General features: G+C 24.0%; 1 protein-coding gene across 2 annotated transcripts in view; it reads left to right on the forward strand.

Annotated features, from left to right (window-relative positions):
• Nucleotides 1-20,582, forward strand: part of LOC113551183 (serine-protein kinase ATM) — a 29,712-nt gene that overhangs the window by 5,638 nt on the left and 3,492 nt on the right. The window contains exons 4-43 of one of the 2 annotated variants that reach the window (XM_026953270.1): nucleotides 1,636-1,797; nucleotides 1,850-1,982; nucleotides 3,528-3,633; nucleotides 5,392-5,484; nucleotides 5,544-5,771; nucleotides 5,833-5,969; nucleotides 6,042-6,176; nucleotides 6,266-6,355; nucleotides 6,435-6,639; nucleotides 6,720-6,981; nucleotides 7,038-7,218; nucleotides 7,305-7,519; nucleotides 7,598-7,702; nucleotides 8,255-8,349; nucleotides 9,299-9,443; nucleotides 9,513-9,667; nucleotides 9,732-9,836; nucleotides 9,912-10,046; nucleotides 10,126-10,282; nucleotides 10,339-10,463; nucleotides 10,522-10,662; nucleotides 10,780-11,031; nucleotides 11,099-11,223; nucleotides 11,288-11,741; nucleotides 11,816-11,956; nucleotides 12,473-12,716; nucleotides 12,785-13,017; nucleotides 13,111-13,279; nucleotides 14,162-14,264; nucleotides 14,387-14,494; nucleotides 15,693-15,795; nucleotides 16,406-16,565; nucleotides 16,671-16,972; nucleotides 17,050-17,378; nucleotides 17,446-17,590; nucleotides 18,047-18,384; nucleotides 18,678-18,904; nucleotides 18,972-19,087; nucleotides 19,163-19,304; nucleotides 19,380-19,493. In XM_026953270.1, the coding sequence (XP_026809071.1) occupies nucleotides 1,636-1,797; nucleotides 1,850-1,982; nucleotides 3,528-3,633; nucleotides 5,392-5,484; nucleotides 5,544-5,771; nucleotides 5,833-5,969; nucleotides 6,042-6,176; nucleotides 6,266-6,355; nucleotides 6,435-6,639; nucleotides 6,720-6,981; nucleotides 7,038-7,218; nucleotides 7,305-7,519; nucleotides 7,598-7,702; nucleotides 8,255-8,349; nucleotides 9,299-9,443; nucleotides 9,513-9,667; nucleotides 9,732-9,836; nucleotides 9,912-10,046; nucleotides 10,126-10,282; nucleotides 10,339-10,463; nucleotides 10,522-10,662; nucleotides 10,780-11,031; nucleotides 11,099-11,223; nucleotides 11,288-11,741; nucleotides 11,816-11,956; nucleotides 12,473-12,716; nucleotides 12,785-13,017; nucleotides 13,111-13,279; nucleotides 14,162-14,264; nucleotides 14,387-14,494; nucleotides 15,693-15,795; nucleotides 16,406-16,565; nucleotides 16,671-16,972; nucleotides 17,050-17,378; nucleotides 17,446-17,590; nucleotides 18,047-18,384; nucleotides 18,678-18,904; nucleotides 18,972-19,087; nucleotides 19,163-19,304; nucleotides 19,380-19,493 (6,915 nt within the window). The remainder of the gene's footprint in view (nucleotides 1-1,635; nucleotides 1,798-1,849; nucleotides 1,983-3,527; nucleotides 3,634-5,391; nucleotides 5,485-5,543; nucleotides 5,772-5,832; nucleotides 5,970-6,041; nucleotides 6,177-6,265; nucleotides 6,356-6,434; nucleotides 6,640-6,719; nucleotides 6,982-7,037; nucleotides 7,219-7,304; nucleotides 7,520-7,597; nucleotides 7,703-8,254; nucleotides 8,350-9,298; nucleotides 9,444-9,512; nucleotides 9,668-9,731; nucleotides 9,837-9,911; nucleotides 10,047-10,125; nucleotides 10,283-10,338; nucleotides 10,464-10,521; nucleotides 10,663-10,779; nucleotides 11,032-11,098; nucleotides 11,224-11,287; nucleotides 11,742-11,815; nucleotides 11,957-12,472; nucleotides 12,717-12,784; nucleotides 13,018-13,110; nucleotides 13,280-14,161; nucleotides 14,265-14,386; nucleotides 14,495-15,692; nucleotides 15,796-16,405; nucleotides 16,566-16,670; nucleotides 16,973-17,049; nucleotides 17,379-17,445; nucleotides 17,591-18,046; nucleotides 18,385-18,677; nucleotides 18,905-18,971; nucleotides 19,088-19,162; nucleotides 19,305-19,379; nucleotides 19,494-20,582) is intronic. The other variant, XM_026953279.1, reaches the window with a different exon arrangement.

Genomic DNA, 20,582 nt, shown 5'->3' on the forward strand with positions numbered 1-20,582 from the left:
CTAACTTCCTCAGCGAACTGGTATGTACATATAGAAAACGGCCCGAGAGGGCGAACAGGACAAATACAACTTAAATGAGAATACGCGGGACGTGTCCTACGTTATCCCCTTACAAATATACAGTCATAGAGTACATAAATATGTACAGCGGCTGCGGGGTGATGTCTTCTAGGGCCGACCTAAGCCAGCTGTCCTAAACTTCTCGTACAGAGCTCCGCTTCTCGGGTCGGCCTCAGCAGCTTGCCGCGCCCTTTCCTCTTCCTATTTGAGCATCAGAATCTCCACCACCATCTTGTAGAAGATTCTGAACGTCTCTTCCGCTTCCCTGAGTGCGAGACACCTATCCAGTTGGTCGGCAGGGAGGTCCTCGAAGCTCCGCAGAGGATGTCGGGGACGTCTTCAGCCGCAGGAGAGTGGCCCAGTCGTGCGCGAAGATCAATACGCAGGCCGTCCCAGTTCGGTCAACGGAATAACATGAAGATCTGTCACCTTTTAGTACCAACATAGCGTATTAAAGTTAACTTTTTTAAAATCCGAACGAAATCTGGACGTATAGTAACCCTACATAAATTAGTTATACTAAAATTATATTTTATTCCCATATATTAAAAATTTTACTTCCATAATCAACATATTTTTGTATTTAAATTACTTATAAATTTGTTTACCAGAAACAACAAGTAAAAAAAATATCAATTTTTTAACTACTTTAAAATTCTTAAAATATTTACACTTAAATTATAAATTATACTTTCTGGTATCTTTATATTTTCTTGTTTATTAATATATTTACTAAATCTTTTGGTATCACCTCTATCCCATAAGAAATAATTAAATATAACAATTATAGCGAGCCACATATAAACAACTGTTGTATGGAGCTATGTAGAGGTCTGTCAAATTAATAAGTCATAAAATTCTTCTAAGTATTTTTTTATAGATATTATTCTGTTTTTTAAATTGAAAATTATTCTAAGTCCAAATCACCCAATCCTGGCATAGACTAGCGTGAAGGCGATTCCTTCATCACGTCTGAAAAAGTCCTATCTGGAACTTTCCCCGCCATACTTAGTCATATCCTTTACCCTTCTGGTAAAGAGATGTGCACCGTCGTATTCCCATGGTCTATGGATCCTCGAGTTCCTAAATGCTTTAGATTAATGTAGTGCAGCTGCATTTATCCGATTAAAATTTAAAACTACTGTGTAGTTTCTTGTATCTAACGAGTCGTCGGGTCGCGTTACCCCTGTATAAAGAATAATTATATTATTAAGCTATAATTACTACCTAAATTGGTTTCAATTTATGTTAATGTTTTTAACAAGGCATATCAAGTCTATCCCATCAATAAGGTTGACATTGTTGTACATTTGTACCATTTTTCTTTCCGTTATATTCTGTAATGTGTTGTCTACGTCGCGTTAAATTGTTATCTTGTTATTGGATATCGGAGCATGTGACGATATACTGGAATTATTATGCGTTGTCTACGTCTCTGTACCTATGTGTCGTATTATTATTATTATATATCAGCACGTAGCACAATGACAAAATTAAATGTAAAACTAATAAATTCTTCTACACTCGTAATCTAGTAATCTTAGCTTGCTTTAATAAATTATTTTATTTTTTTAGATAAACCTTATTTACCTATCAACGATTTGTTAAAATGTATTCTTGATGTTTCACAAAATAATACTTTTCAATTATACATGGGAGAAGTTTATTATAAAATTTTAGAACAAAGTATTTTATCTCGGAGTTATTATTGGCATTCATTAAGCAGTTATTGGAATGGTAAGAATTATTTTTTTATTAATACAATCAATCATAAATGTATATATTTTAGATTTGTTTTCATTGACTTACAATTTATATAATGAGGATTTTGCAAATATGAAACATGTTTCAATAAAAATCATGAAACATATAGTAGTCAGAGGTGATGCCCATTCTAATGTATCATTAGCCGTTAAAAAAAAGTAAATATTTATTTTCTGATTTACCATTATACTCTTTACTTAAGATATTCATAATTATACCAGATCAAAAATAAAAATACATTTGAAAAAATGTTATTCATGTGATTAGTGAAAATTTATAATTATTAAAATCACTTTTTTTAAATATTCAAATTTTTGTTGTCTTACAGTTTAACATTGTTATATTTTCAATTATTCTATACATTTGATTTATTAATCTTATTTAATTTACAAGAAATTTTTTCTGTAGCTATGTAATTAATTAAATGAACATCTTTGATGTTATTCTATTCATTGTTAAAATATATACCTATTATAACTGTTTCAACATTTTCTCTCTGGAAAGTGCAAGTTATGTACAATTCTAATATTTTATGTTTGTTAAAACCCATCAATTTTTGATAGATTTTCCAATAGTCTAATGCTAATTAATGCAAAAATCAAAATATTCCTTCAATTTAATTTTTATACTATTATTCAACGATTGTAGGAATATATATTTATTTTAATTCAATTCATGAAACTAAAAATATAACTTGCCTTTTATACATAGAAAAATAATGGATAACACTATTTGTAATGATGTATAACAAATAACAATAAAAGGATCATTATTATAAATTAAATTATAAATATTATAAACTTGTATTCAATTATCTAGTTTTTTTTTTTTTAAATTTGGCTTTATTTGAAGAATTACAATCTATACAATGTACAATAAGTAAAAGTAATAAAAATTTACAGACAATTAACAAGAATAAACACATGAGGAGGGAGTCACACATTTGTGACACCTCTTATATTTATAAGTTTTAAACTTAAGTTATCATATCGCGGCACCATTTCCTTTTCAGACGTCTGGTTGGATTACTTGGAAATGTTAGTGAAGCTAATTCATTGATTAGTTGATTGGGAATAACTTGGAGTTTGGCGTGGAAGCGTTTGTAGTAGATAGCAGTTGTATGGTCGATGGATGGTAATTTGATGTCGGAGTTTATGGTTTCGTTCGAGACGAACCAGGGTGCACCAGTAATTAAGTGAAGAGTGATGTTTTGGAAGGCTTGTATAGTTCTCTTGTTTGAGTTCTTAGCAGAACCCCAGATTACAATACCGTATGTCCATATTGGTTGAAGAAGAGCTTTATAAAGAATGATTTTGATGGGTAAGGTAAGGTTCGAACGAAGTAGTGGCCTTAGCAGGTGATGTCTAGTGTTAAGTCTCTTACGCTTATCTTTAAGATGGAGAGACCATGTAAGGCGTCTGTCGAATGTAAGACCCAGATATTTAACTTCTGTTGAATGAGGAATGACAATGTTGTTGATTGTTACTGCAGGGCAGTTTAGAGGTCTGAGTGAGAAAGTCACAAAACAGGACTTGGATTCATTAATCTTTATTTTCCAATTGGTGAACCACTGAGAGAGAGTATTTAGGTGAGTTTGAAGTTGATGAGATGCGGTGGTATGGTCAGAAGAAACTGATAATAGGGCAGTATCATCAGCATAAATTATCTAGTTATAATATATATGTACAAATATTTATTTATAGGATATTTTCATATTTAAAACAATCAATATTGGACACACTTCAGGAAAACAATGACTTTTCCTTAAGAGAAGATTTAATTATTCTTGTATTTGATGTTTGTAGAACCGTAAGTTATACTTTTCAATATTCATTCTTTTTTACAAATAATTGCTAAATAATTAAATATTATTTGATTTCATCATTGTAACCAATAAAGATAATCAATGGCGAATACTGACTTTTAAATATAAGCATGCTAATTTATAATAATGTATTATAATATTACACATTTATCCCCAAGATTAAATATTTAAAAAAAAAGGTTTACTTTCAATGTATTAATTTTATTTTAAATATAATTAATCAATAATACACAAATTAGTTTTTATTTATTACAATATTTAAATAATTTTAATATAGTTAGTCAAAATAAGTTACATTCACATTTTTTATTAATTATAAATAAAATCAATTCTTAAATAATATAAAATTATATACTTATAGTACTAAACTACATTAAAAATAGTAAAATAAACATCAATAAAAAAATCATTGACAAAACCTAACTGAATAAGCATGCTCTGGATGTTTATTACCGTAGTTGCTAGTGGAGCAGTTTTTGAAATGTTGGTATTTCACAGTAATAACAAGTGCTGTGAGCTTGCAAACAGCCATATTATCTGCTATATCAACTATCAGTAAAAGTTAATCATAATAAACGATAAGCACAAATAAGTATACATAACAGAAATGTGTGACAAAAATGTACTTTTATTATTTTGTATTATTAAATATGTAATATATTGTTAATAATAAAATATTTTTTGTATTTTTACTACTTATATCTTTATTCTTAAGCATACAGTCTATGCTTAACTTATCTAAAGAATTTGCCACTGTTAATTTAATATATTAGGTATGCAATGACATAATAATCCCAATATACTATTTTGAATTTTTATTAACTATTAAAAGTATATAAAAGAATTCTTAAAATTAAATCTAAAACAAAAAAATATACAAATATATATATATTAATAAATATGGAAACATAATATATAATTTTATGAATGTTTATATAAAGCAATTTATAAGATTACAAAAAGAACCTAAAGTAATTCCACCAATTCACAATTGTATTTCATACTATTTGAACATCTATAAAATTAAAATTGCATATTTTTTTAATTCTCTAAAAATCCAGTCTGCAAGAGAATAATTATAAAAAAATACCTTTTTAAGTACTATTGCCATTTTTTTTTTGTTTAATTGACAAATATGGGTACAGTAGAAACTTGTTTAACTGTCACTCTCTGTTATTCGTCATCGGTCAACATAAAAAAAAAAATAATGATGTGATCATTGAAATTTTGAATAGTGATTAAATTATTTTTAATGTCACTATCGTTGACAAAAAAGTTATGCAGGTCTTACTTCTTTGTAAAAATGTAAAATACGAAACATGGCCACTCAAAAGTCACGTGCCTCAAAAAAAAAAACAGAAGATGACGGATTATTTTATTTAGTATTTTTTAGTATGATATTATTTTTTTTATTACTTATAATATATTATTAGTATTTATTATGTTTGTCTACAAATGATGCTGTAAAATATTTGTATTTATTGAAAAAGTATGTTTTGTATTATTGTATTTCTGTTAACCAGTCATTGTCCTGGTCTCGACAGTGACAGTTAAAAGAGTTTCTACTGTATTTGGAACAATATTCTACTTGAAAAAATAAGTTTGTACTAAATTACATTACTACCATATATGAGGTTACCTTATGAAATTGAAAAGAAAATGTATTCTACATTTTAATATCAAATATGGAGAATTCTGTATACCTATTAAAATAATTAATTTTTTTTCTCAAATTTAATTAGCTATGGATAGAATGTCGTAAATCACTTTGCCAGTTTATAGAAGAAAACTGCACACATTTGGTAAATTTCTATGAGAATGATAAACCAAAAAAGGTTAGTTCCTTCTCAATTACATACCAACTTTTTAATTTTTATAAAATTAAAATATTTAGATTCAAGAGACGCTGTATAATTTATTAACTTTGTTTATAAAAATACATCATCCAAAATGCATTGATTTCAACCATAAAGATTCGTATGCTTATAATGAAAATAAGTGGATTGTTCAATTACATCATATATATGAATTTGTACGTCGTGAAATACTACAAATTAAAAATAATTCCAATCCTAATTTTTTAAATTACATTTCGGAGTTGGCTGTAACAATTTTTAACATAGTAAATTATTTTTATTACTCAAATAAAGAATTTATTTAATACAAAAATTGTTGTTATTTAGGTATATTTTAATAATTTAGATTCGTCGATCCTGCTTTTAGATGAATGCCCTACTCCAAAACGAAAAAAATATGATATCAATGTATTGTCTTTTGTAAACGATCTTACAAACTTAAAAACATCAGAAATATGTACCAGGTATAGTTATAACTTATTTTCAATATAAAGTAAGACATAAATAATATCATTGTATATCTAATAAATTTTTAGACTTAATATAATAACAAAAATACTAGAAAATCATTCATTACCATTTCATGAAAAGGATTACATACATTTATTAGAAAGTTTAACTATATGCTTGAATTCTTATAAGGACACAAATTCAATAAAGTATTTAATCATGTATGTTTATTGTTCAATAGTTATTCCAGATAAATGCCTCTATATTTATCTTCTAATCAATTTCCCTATTTGTCTTATTTATAATTTAGTTGTTGCAATGAATTAATTAAATCAGAAAATATTTGTGAATTGAATCAATTTGGACCTTTTCTTAAGACTGTTTGGACATATGCATTAAAGTAAATATTGTTTATGTAATATGAAAAACTTGAATCAAATTCTATCTCTTTTATCTCTTAATCATTATTAATATTTTAGAATGATAATGTCAAATGAGAATGCAGATTTATCTCATAGTCTCTTACACTCCTTAATTGTGTTAATAAATTGGCATGATGAAATGTATTATGATGTACTGAGACTATATTTTAACAAAACCATAAAAATTGATGATTCTAGTTTGAAAACTTTGGTAGTTTTGTTTAAGACAAGAGGATTTTGCAGTAATTCTTTAAATAAAACAGTAAATTTAAAATATGGTCATCAAATACAAGTTTGCATAAAAAATTTATATACCTCATAATGTTTTTTTTTTTTATATAGAACATGATTTTATTGCTTGATTGGTTATTACCATTAAAATTGCAAGATTCATTACTAGTTGAATCATTCTCAAAACTAAATCCCTATCTTTTATCAGAAGTAGTTGACTTAATATTGACAAAACCTAGTGTTAAAAATTCATTTATTAATCACAATAACTTAGAAACAATAAGTTGTCACAACTTCAGAAATACACATGATTTTGCACTTCAAGATTGTCCAAATGTGCAACTACAAATTGCTGATCTCACACAAAATAAAAGTAAAATGTTTAATATTAGAATTATATTATGTCAAATTCATGGTTTTTGTTTCTAGGTATAAGACGATCGATTGATGAAAATATTTTTGAAAGATTAATTAATTTTATAGAGAGAATTATAGAGGTTAAAGAAAAACCAAGTATTGCAACTCTTCAAATGTATTTATCTATGGCAAATTTTTTATGTTTCCTTGAAAATTGGTTTCCTCAATTTGGAAATGATTTTAATGAATTCAAGTAATTAATAATTATAAATATTTCATAATTTCATGTGGATGTATAATATTTATCTAATAAATTATTGGACTGTTGTAAATTCATAGATCATATAAATTGAAATACATGGAGAAAGTAAATAATATAGTTACTGAACTTAATACCGATGTAAACCACCATAATAATGAAGCATTTGTTAATGTTTGCACATTATTTCATAAACAGTTACAATTTGTCGATGATATAATAATAAATGAATTAATGAATCACAAAACAAACAAAGTTATTATGACTAAACTTTATAACTTGAGTAAATATAATGGTAATAAAAATATATTGGACATATTTCATTCTACAATTAATTAAGAGAAATGTAGTATTATATGTTATAATGTTTTAGATTTTAATTCTATTGATCAAGTATTAGACTATGATAACCTTAAAAAAGAACAAAAATTAAGTATACAAGCGATGAAGGCACTATTAAGGACTTGCTTCTATAAAGTTAAGTATTTCATAAATATAATAATATATATTATATAATATACTATAGCTATATTTTTACTTGGAATTTTCACATAATATTATATATTATCAGTTATTCTACTAATTCTTTTAATAATTAGATTAAAAATTAATGTTAATTTATTATTTTTATAAACTGCCATGTTGAGGTTATTGATTTTAATATAGTTTATATTTAAAAAAATATTTTTGAAAAATATACAACAGCTTCAATTAGTTTTTCGAATCGTAATATAACTAATTTTTTAAGATTATTAATATATAATGTTTTTAATAATTATTAGTAGTTATATGTGTTTTGAAATAAAGTCATTTTTACTTTATGTGACAATAACTTTGATTCTATGAATTAATTGATTCCATAAAACTATTTTTAGTTTTAGCATGATTGTGTTTAGGGTTTACATAAATATGATTAAAATAAAAAATAAATCCTTTTAATATGTGACAATAATAAGAAACTAACTATATTATTATTTATTTTAAATTTAATTTAATATATTAATTAATAACTCTATTTCTATTTTTACAGGTCAAACTGATTATCAAACATATTTGTTAGAAACCTTGGTAGAAGACTTGAAAGAATTAGAAGGTTCAATTTCTCAGTCATACACTTATTTCAAAGTATTATTATTATTGTTGTTATTAGTATTGTCTTTAACTCTAACATTTTCTTCTTAAAAATTGTAAAGTAATATTTAATAAGAATATTTGTTCTATAGGTGCATATATTATAGAATAAATCTAAAAATATAATAATAATAGGGTAGGGGTGGTCTGGTCAAAAATCTAGTGATAGAAAACAGTGATCAAAAAGTTATGTAATCGATATATATTGCAGTAGATAAATATAAATTTTGAGATAAAAATAATATAATAATAAATATTACAAAAACCATGCTATTAAAAAATGTTTTAAAAACAAATTGTAATAAAATATTAAAATAATTAGTATAAGTAATCAAAACTTTAAATGTTGAGTTATTCTTCTTAATTACTTTGATAAATCATAACCTGAATCAGCTAAGAATCTTTGTTGTGGTTCTTTAAAATATATATTGTAGGATACTTGAGTTTTCATTTTTTGTTACTAGTTACTACGTCCCATACTATAACATCTCAATTTCTCTCTTAGTTTTGTTTTAAACTTACCTAGGAGCTACATCTATAAAAAATATTAGATAAAGTAATCTAGAATTAAATGTTATATCAAAAAACAAAAAATTGTCATACAAATTTTAAAACTGATATTACATTGTTAATTTAAAATTAAAATTTTGGTAATATTCTTTTATTTTAAAATAAAACCGTCACCATGTCCATGTATCTGGCAATGACTGTACAATACCTATTTCTCGAGTCCGTGCATTGGCAGATATTTGTTAATATCAGTAAAAAACTCTATTTAAGATTTAAATTAATTGTAAATGTATTTTATAAAAATATTAATATGACTATGTAATAGATAACCTTTTCCATGAATACTTTCCTAACTAACTTACTCACATTTTTGTATTTTTAATGTTATTTTAATCATATAAATAATTATTAAACAAAAATGTTTTTGTTTTAGATTATTAATTTTCTTCATATAGCTTTAGGTTTGGACAATTTAACAACAGATATGATAATCCAATTGAATAAGTTTATTAAACAAATAGCCAAAACTTGGTGTTCTCATCAAGAAGGTTTTATCAAAATAACTCAGCTCTTGAATGGTAATAATTCTTATTAATAGTTTTCTAAATATATATGTACTTATTACCTTGTATAATTAATTATTTTAGATGCACTTCAAATAACAACTAAAAATAATTCTGATAAAGTTTGTACTACTAACCTTCTTATGTTAATTTGGTCATTACAAAAAATATCTGTTACCAAAAATTGTGGACCAAAAATGGTTTGCGCTTTTGTTGATTTACTTGGAAATTTTGCATCTGTAAGTTAATTTATTTAATTATATAAGTTTTATTTTCTTAAAATAGTATGTTTGATAAGTTTAGACAAAAAATGGAAGTTTTGGGTCAACATGGAATATTGATATTAAAGTGGTACAACCCATGAGTCCAAAAATTATATTATATTATCTAAATAGTCCATTTCTTCAGGTTTGTATAATTAGTGTATATATATTTAAGTTAAATTGTGAAATTTTTGTTTTTATTTTTTATAAAATTTTACAGGTTAGAATTTCTGCTATTAGATGTATAAAAGTAATGTGTGATTCTTATGAGAATAATCCAAATACATATATATTAAACTATGAAGAAATGTTTGATATTATATTACATAAAATTCATGATGGGTTTACAATAGACGTGAGTTTCACTATTAGCATTTACTATAATGTATTATTATATTATACTATATGAAGTATTGTTTAAAAAATATTTCTAGTGTGATATTAGTGAAGAAGAACGTGAAGATGAGTATACGAATAGAATTTACACTTATTTATTATGCATGCAAACATTAATAACATCAAGTGTTAAATATCAAAAAGAATGTTTATTTGAAGTTCTTCAAACAATCAATACTAAACAAATTAACTTGGGTTAGTATTTGTTTTAATTATGTTTAATTTTTAAATTAAATATTATTTTATTTTAGATTTGGTGATAAATATGTTGGAATCTATAAAAATTGAATTAAAAATAAAATCATTCATGGAGTTATTAGAAAATAATTTAAAATTCTTACTATGGAAATGGCATATACAGTATTCCACTTTTGAGGTAATATTTTAATATACTTTTATTTTTATTAATTACTCATTTTTTAACTATTATTTAGGAATTTCCAATTAAGTTGTTTTCTTGCACAACAATGGAACAGTTCTTTAAAAAATACCCTTTTGAAATCATCCCTATTTTAGTTATAAAAAATGATTTGAATTTTTTAAATTCTATGAATATCCTTCATAAAGTAATTGAGGTAAGTGACTTTTTTGTTATTGTATATAATATATTTTTAAATACTAAGTTGAATAATATATTGTTATTATAAGTATAATTTATATCTTAAGTGTTTACCATAATTGTCAATTTACAGGAAACCTTTCCTGTTATATTTTCATATTTGTTGGCTATTAAGATTGTAGATGTACCGTTTATCAATCATGATGAAATTAAAAAAGTTATTGTAGATGAATTGAGCGAAAAACGTTTTAATGAACTAATAAAGTTCCAGTGCTCAGATATTATATTACAATTTATCCAAATGGTTGTCATAAATACTGAGCATCCAATTGTTCCGATACAAATTAGTAGTGATCAGTTTCTGATTTTGATTAATATTTTTCAAGTAAATAATTAACCTAATTGTTCTATTTATTACTATTGTTCTATTATTTATGTTCTGTTTACTATAGGAGATTTATGTAAAAAATAATATTCCATTTTTAACTCATATGTCTGCAAAAAAGCCCAATTATATTCAAACAATTGTTCACATACTGTATGTAAATATTTTCAAAACATCAACATCAAAATTATGGTACATGTATTATTTTGTTTTTTTTTATATTGTTTCATTGCTTATTTTATTATTAAATTTATAGGTATCAGTCATTTTTCCAGTATACTGTTTTTATGAAAGCTCTTATTGGTCAATTATTAGATTATAACCAAATAGATGATTTTTCTCATTTCCTAATTAATCAATCTATACAATCAACTATTACTTTATTAAATCAAAATAATATTGAAAGACATAGTTATGTTATAGAATATTTAGAATGGTTATTAATAAATCCAAAAAGTGTTTTAAAATTAAATTTAAGTCAAATTGGACCTCTGACATCAACTCTACGAACATTGGCAAAGATGCAACCTTCCTTGAATGAAAAATCATTAAATTTATTAAATATTCTTAAAAACTTAAGTGATCAAAATATTTTTTGTGAAACAAAGAAAGAAAATGAAACAGCACTATATAAGGACATAAATTATTTTCTTTATCAACAAAATGAAAATATTGATATAATTCAATCTTTACAATGTTTAAAGCTTAAGGTTAGTCAGTACTCACATAGTATTTGCTTTAATAAATGTATTAAATTGTGAATACATAGTATTATTTTTATTAGTTACAAACAAATGAAATAGAACTTCATAATATGTACCAAGAACTGTTAAAAATGCGAGGATTCTCAGAAGACTGTACTAAAAGTATTTTACATTGTTTAATTTGTACACTAATAAAGCTTACAAAAAATTTTGAATTTGAAGTATGTATACAAGTTATATGTATATGATAACTTTATATTGTTATTAATTTGTTTATTATAATATATATTTAAAAAGCAAACATTCTTTAACTACAGTTTTGGGTCAGCCTTTTAGGTATGTTTGCTTTGAATTATAAGTATCTAAAAAATGTAATATCAGTCTAATTGTTAAAAATAATTAATACATTTTCAAAATCTTAATTAATTATATTATTTATGAATTTTTAAATAAATTTACAAAACAATATTTGTTTGAATCGTTTTTTAAATGGCATCAATTTATCATTACTTTAAAATTTTTCATCTCAAATTCAGATCTTTTAATCCTTCTATATATATTTTTTTGGCTGTTTAATTATTATTTTCAAATTAAAATTGTCACATCCTAATAAATAATGTGCTACAATTTTTCAATCATAATTATAAACACCATTTGTCACTTCTTGAAATGTTTGAAACAGTGTTTTCAATTTTATTAAATTGTTTCTATTTTATATTAATTTATTTGCATTATAGGTTCAAATGTTAGCTGCCAGTTGTTTGGGGATATTGGGTCCAACTGATTTAACTACTCTAATTTTACAACCAGAACCTGAAGTATTGAAATTAGAGTCTCATATATCCCCAGAATATTCATTTATGAAACATATAATTGAATTGGTTTTAAATTACTTAAGTGATGATAATATTTCAGTTTTGGAAGCAAGTAACATTACCTTATTCAAAGTTCTGGCAACACAAAATGGACAATCTTTATATGGTAACATAAGTAGTAACTTTCATTAAAACAATTTTCAATTATATTGACAATTATAATTAAATATTTAGAAGAATTAGGTCCAAAAGTTTTATACCCATTTAAATCATCTCAAATAGAAGAATTGGATGTTGAATTATCATTTGATATTGAACAATTTAATTTATTAATTGATGAAAACGAAATCTGGTGTCCAATAGATTCATCAATTTCTTATAGTAGTTGGATTACAAACATTACAAAGCATTTATTGGAAACACTTCAAGGCTTTTGCAAAAGTTTACTGCCTATTGCAGAAAATAAAGTAAAATTTAAAAATATGTGCATTGACATTTAATACATTGATTTGTTTCTAAATTAATGTCTATAATATTAATTAATATAAATATAATTTTAGCCTTTATTTTGTGAAAAAATTTTACCACATCTTGTGTATTTCCTTCTTGAATACATACCACCAACAAGGCCTATATTAAATAAACATTTGAATTGGTTTTTTCTTAAACATTATAAAACCAAAATGGAAATGGTTTCAACTGAAAAAATAAAAACAAATTTCCATCAAGGTAATATTATTAATAATGATTTTTAAATAGTTAAATACTATAAACATATGTAATGTATTCACTAATTATATCACAATCAAGGGCGTAGCCAGGGGAGTCTGAACCTGACCACCTCCCCCCCACAAAAAAAAAAAATTCTGGCTACGGTCTTGATCACAATTGTTTATAAAATTAATTCAACTATATATTTAAATATTTAGTTCTCCAAGCCTTGTAATATCTCCTGAGATAATGAAGATAATCTTAAATTTTTTTGAAAATAATTAAATAAAAAAATATATTTTTAAACTTTTTTACCAAAACATCAAAAAAATTAAAACATGAAATATTTTAGTTCTTGTCCCTATAAATCTTATTTAAAAAAAACCAGAATTATGATATCTCCATTATTTCAGGAAGTATTGCAATGGGTAAATCTTCACGAGACACCTTATATACATACTCCACTACATAGTCATTTTTTATATAACTGTATGAGTGACTATTATTTGCTTGTTTATCAGCATAATATCTTAAAAAGTTGTAAGCACGCTATCCTCTCTTTGATCCACACACAATATAGCAAATTTACATTTAACAAAACCAATTTAGTGTATTGTTAGCTTTAATATTATAATGAATTTACTCATTATTAAACTTAAAAATTAATTATCCAATGCAACTCATAAGTTCTTATATTTGAATTTTAATGCTACTCCTTGTCATAAATTTCTTTAAAATTAAAATTATTAATAAAAGTTTATGAAATATCAACTTAAATAGGGCATTTAACTCCCCTTCCCTCCCCATATATGGTCTTGGCATATATTTGTAATATTTATACCATACTTGGTTTTCAAACATAAACATTATACCTATTATATTATTTATTTACTGTTATAGTGAATAATTCCATTGAAAATAACATTTATTGTAATAAATTGGCTGTGCAATGTCTTCTACGCATCATTAATTTTACCAGACTTCAGCAAAATAATCCATTACAGTAATTATAATTTTAATAATTTTATTCTTTTATTTAACAAGAAATTAATTTAAAAATCTTATACATTTTATAATATAAGTATTATTATTAGATAAAGGACACTATAGTTTTTTAATTTTTAGATCAATTTTGGACATCAATTACTTATATGTGTCCCAAGCAGCTCAATTTTGCTCAGCACATTTTACTTCTATTCAATATTTAGAGCTTTGGTGTGAAACTCAATTTAAGTAAGTTATTATATTTATTATAATTGTTTTTAATTTACTATTTATACTTTTAATAGTAATCAGGCCTTATTAATTTTAGAAACACAATTTTATGAGGATACACTATAAAATGTTAATCTACTTATCATTTATCTTCTTACCTAAAATTTAAATACTTATAACAGTTATAACTCAATAACACTACTCCTACAAATTTTGATTTTTATGTATTGAATACTTGAAAAATATTCTACTTCAGAATATTAAATTAAAAATGTCTGTTGTAGGTTTTTTTTTTAATAATTTTTTCTGACTGCTCAAACAATATTTTCCCCACTATTCTGTATTTTAGTAACGAATTAAACTGAATACAAATAGTACCCATAATACAACAAAGTAACAATTTTCACTACACAATTACTTCTCTCACTAAAAAAACCTGATATGTTGTCCTTCAAAAGTGTATAAAAACATTGTTTTTTTTTTTTTTAATGTCCTTTTATTTAGACGAGAATCATAAAAAAAAATTTGAACTTAATCTATTTGAAAAAAAGTATATTTTTTGATTAGAGAGGTCTTTGTACTATTGGATTTAAAAAAAATATTTACCATTGGATTTTTTTATTAGAGCTGTGAATTTAATGCACTAAAAACATGCATTTAAAATGTCAAAAATTATAGTATAAAATGCATTTAAAATGGTTTTTAATTTAATTTTTATATTTATATTGATATTAGTATATCGTATGCATAAAAATGTATTTATTTAAAAAAAAAAAAAAATTATAAACTGACTTAATTTAAATTTTGATTTTGAAGTTGATTGATTCTTTAGTAGTGTTATTTGTATGATACATTTTTTTTTATTTTTTTTTTTTTATTCATTATGGCGGAATTTAATTAAAAATACCAGAAAATGACCTAAAAGGGCAAAAAATATTACTTAAAAAATTAAAAAGTCAAAAAATCCAATATAAAAGTTTTATTAATGGATGGATTTGTTGTTACATAATTCAAACTACATTTACAAAGCTACATTTCACAATCACCAAAAACAAATTCATTTTCCTACAAATTCATAGCCCTGGTTATTATAATGGTTTCAATTATCATTATTAACTATTATTTATACAATATCTATGCTTGTATTTATTTACAAATAAATTTAATTTTTTATTAAATAAAAAAATAAAGATTTTTACTATTTTTTTACATTTAGAAGAATGAACAAAGATAAAGAGTCAATGGTATTTAACCCTGTGGATATGATCTCAGAAATGTTACCTAAAGAAGGACTTTTGCTGCAAACAATTCTCCATGAAGTTTGTTATTAATCTATTAATATTAGTTTAAATATAAAGTATTACTCGTGATAAGAATTATAAAATTATTTTAATACAATTTTTAAATAACATTTTAAATAATGCATGATTTACATTTTTGACTTTATACTTGAAAAACGTTCAATAAAAAATAATACAATACTCAATATATTTTGAAAATAATAAAATTGATTTAATAATATCAGGTTGAAATCCGCCCAACAATTATATCATGGTTCTTTTAATAAAAAATAATTTAAAATAACTATAATCACATACATTTGTATATGAATTTAATTACTATCATAAAACTAAAAAAGACAAAAATACTTTAGTCACTTTTATATCCACTCAGAGAATCTATAAAGTTTTATAAGTATTTTTTTGTCTAAGTTTAGTTTATTTTTAAATAAAATAATTATATTTTTTATCATATAAAAAATGGCAACAATTTTATGGTTTTATTGCAACATTATACAAACTAAAAATTAAATGTACAATTTATGTTCTACTTACAATAAGTGTACATCATTTGCATCTTAACAATTTTTTCTTTACTTAAATATATGTTTACTTAAAAATTAATAATAAGACAATTAAATACATTTAGTCTTATAAAAGTATTGGAGATTGTGATGCAATTGAAGGTTGTGGTTCAAGTTATTTACTAAATCTTTCTTCTCGTACACAATACTATCAACAACTTAGAAAATGGGATCGTGTTATGGAAAATTGTGATTTACAGCAGACCACAGAACTCATTTCTAAAGGTGATTAAGTATAAAATTAGTTCTCAACAAAAAATAGCAATATTTAGTAATAATAGCCAATAAGTATACTTCATAACTGTTTAATAAATGTCTTTTGTTATTTAGATTATTTAGAAGCGTTTTCCAATGCTGGATTACAAAATGTTGCTCATATTATGGCTTTTAATGATAGTTTAAAATATGACTATTCTTGGCAATTAAATAAATGGGATTTACCAGATAGTGGAGACAAGTCTTTTGAATCATTGCATTATCATGCCTTACGATGTGTGCATCTGAACAATTTAGAAAGGGTGATTCCTATAATTAATGAAGCTAGATTAGTAGTTATTCAATCTTTATATTGTGCAAGTTTAGAATCAACAGCAACAATTTATAGTCCATTAGCCAAACTTAAAATAATTGAAGTAAGTAAATGCTGTAATACACTTAGATTTAATAAATAACACCTAATTTCATTATTTTATAAAAATTTTACTTAAAGGACCTTGATGATTTTATCTCTACATCAAATAAAAAGAAATTGTTTAATAATTGGTTAAATCAAAAAACCATAAATACTAACGATTTTATAAACATCAATAAAATACTTTCTCAGCGTTGTAAGTTATTGGATTTTGATGGTGATAAAAGATCAGGCATACTAAGAATTAAAATAGCTGAACTAGCTCAACAAAATGATTGGTTACAAGTAGCTGGAAAACATTTGACAACAGTTGCAACTTTAAATTATTATCAGAAGCATACTATTTTATGGGCAAAAGTAGAGGAGACTAGACTTTTATGGAAAAGAAATGACTGTCATATGGCAAGGTGTAATGTTATTATCTTAATAATTATACAATTTAATATTATAACTTTTAAATGATGCATTTTTCAGAGTTCTATTAAAATGTGTTGTTGAAGAACTTGAAAATTATGATTATCCTTTCTTACATTCATTAGCATTACAACTTTATGGTTCTTGGATGGAAGAAACAAAATCAGAAACATCAAATGATATTATAAGAAAATATTTCCAAAAGGTAATATACAGTGTTTTTCATTGAAGATTTTTATTTTCCTATCTTCAAAATCCTCCCATTAATATCTATGCATTTTTCTATTCAAAAATGTTATTGTGTTTTAGAAAGGCAATGTTCTATATTAGTTACACTAACTTTCTACATGTTATCGCAATTAAATACCATTTAAATATTGTCAGTCATATTTTCCTTTATTCGTCTAATACTATGTATGTATTTGGAACCACCTTATAAAATATAAATAAGGTTCTACTGTACCTATAGTATACTATAATCAGAACCTAACAAGGACAATACAGATCTTGATCTTTTTGATTATCTTAATACTATTGTCTATTCCTTAGTTCCTACTTATTTCTTTTGTAATTTTTATCATTATAAGATACACTTAATACTGTAACTGTTTACCATAGTTCTACTTCTCACTTTTATTAATAAATAATTATGTGAATTTAGTCTATCAACAAAATAAAACTGGAACTAAAAATTCAAGAAGAATTTGGATTAGATTGTAAAAAAGTACTATCAGATGCTTATAAACATTTATCTCTATTCACGGATACATTATATCAACAACTATACAAATATATAAAAACTGAAGATTTTCAAAAACGTATGCTTGGAGTTGAACAGAGTTCAATTGAAGGAGAAACAATGGTTCAATTAGGAAAGTCAACAAAAAACCAAGAAAAACTTAAAGCTGGTATTTATTTGATCAATCAAAGTAAGATTGATATATCTGATATAAGTAACAAAAACAATGAGAAGAATAAATATTTGAAACTAACTCTTCAGTAAGTTATATGAATAATACACTTCATTATAAAAAATATTTATAATATTATTTATTCAAATAGCTCATTTGAGTCACAAAATATCTATTTAATGTAAAATTATTAATACACAGACAAAAACGAACTTATTATCTTAAAAAATAGATATTCCTCTTAAGTAGGATAAATAATTATTGTTTTTATTTTATTTTTATAAAAATAATCAAAATTTAAGTATAAATTAAGCATTATACTTAATTATTAATAAATAATTGTAAGTATATTTCATAAATTCTTGTATTGTTTTAATTTAGAAATTATTTGCAATTGATGACGTTAGATGATGAAAGCAAACTTCCTATTTATAGAATTGTATCTTTATGGTTAGAAAATAAAGAAAACAATGAAATAAATGATATTGTTGACAAAGAATTTATAAGAAATCCTTCATATAAATTTATCTTGGTTCTTCCTCAGTTGGTTGCTCATTTAAGTTCTGAAAATAAATACTCTTTTCATAAATCTTTGGAAACAATCATAAGTAAACAATTTATATTACTTATTTATTATTTACTTTTGTTTAAGTATACATTTGTTATATACTATAGATCGTTGTGCAATGGACCACCCATATCAAACCATCCCTATTGTTTATGCTGTTGCAAATACTAATATAGATCAGAAGTTTATTCAATGTGAACCACATTTCAATGATGAAGAACAAGTATTTTATACTTATAATGTTCTACTAATTAATTTTTCTTCGATACTTATATTAATTATTTTTTTGAATTTTTAGTCTAGGGTATTAGCTGCTAAGCATTTAATGTCAAAATGGAAAAGAAATACAAATATTAGTTCTATTGTGAGAAATACTGAAAAATTGTATGAAGCGTTTATACAGTTATCTTATACAAAATTTTCTTGTCCACAAGGCCAGCGTAAGATTTGAATATTTCAAATAATATTTAACTCTAAAGTAAAAATGTACATTATAAATTTCTTTATAATTTTAGGAAGTTCAATTCCTGCTACACAACCTCTTATGAAAATAACAAACTCTGAGTTATATATGTATCCTGCAGCAACATTGCCACTAAGCAAACATGGTGACTATTCAAATGTTATAAGTAAGTAAATATTTTTATTAATAAAAATAATAATGAATGTTATAATATAACAGTAATAAAAAATACAAAAATAATATATATTTACAACACTTCAAAGTTTACTATTGGTTTATTAATTTAAAATTAAACTATATTTTTATGCTGTTTTACATTATTTACAGAAAAGTGTTATTCAATTTTGAGCTATATTGATTAATATAATATGATATAAAATTTATATCATGTACGTATTTACAGTATAAATACATATTAATATACAATAAAATAATTAAATACTAATGATATAATAAATGCAATATTCTTAGAAAAAATTATATCAACCTATCCTATTACTATAAGTAAAATAAATAACTTTTAATTGCTACATCATACATCATATCATGAAATATACTTAATGACATAGGCTGAAACCATAACTAACTGTCTCCGTTCAAAATCGTTTTCTTATTCAATGATATATCATTGAAGTCAAATTTAACATACCCATTACAGTGACCCAATCGACACCTAATGTATAGCAGAGTGATACTCACTTTATATTATTTTTTTTACTTTGTTCATCTAAACTTTAAATATTTATAAATTATAATTATTAAACTACTTATCCATAATTTGATTTTTATAATTTGAAATACTTCAAATTAAAAATGTTAAAAATGTATTTAAATGTAAAAATCTATTTGAATTTATTATTAATGATTAAAATGTTGTTAGGTTTGCTATTTTATTAGCAGTACAGAGGCTACCATTTGCTAGATAATAAGGATATGATTTTCAAATGATTTATTTTTATATCTAACCCTTCTCTGTGCTTTTTTTCTTGTCTATCAATAAACAAATAGTATCAGAAATCATAAGAGTATATTTTAACTATTGTTATTTATGTTTAGGACTTGAAGTCATTTTACACATTTAATATTTAATATCACAAATTTCTTATATTCAACTGTCCTTAAAATTATTAAAGTAGCTTAATGAAACTTCTCTGACCTCAAATAGGCACAATTTAAATTTAAGTTATATATAATTCTTTGCTTCAAAAATTGACTGTATAGTTAATTCTGAATATTTAATTAGTATTGGTTTTGA

The sequence above is a fragment of the Rhopalosiphum maidis genome, chromosome 4, assembly GCF_003676215.2.
Source record: "Rhopalosiphum maidis isolate BTI-1 chromosome 4, ASM367621v3, whole genome shotgun sequence".
Classification (NCBI taxonomy): Eukaryota; Metazoa; Arthropoda; class Insecta; order Hemiptera; family Aphididae; genus Rhopalosiphum; species Rhopalosiphum maidis.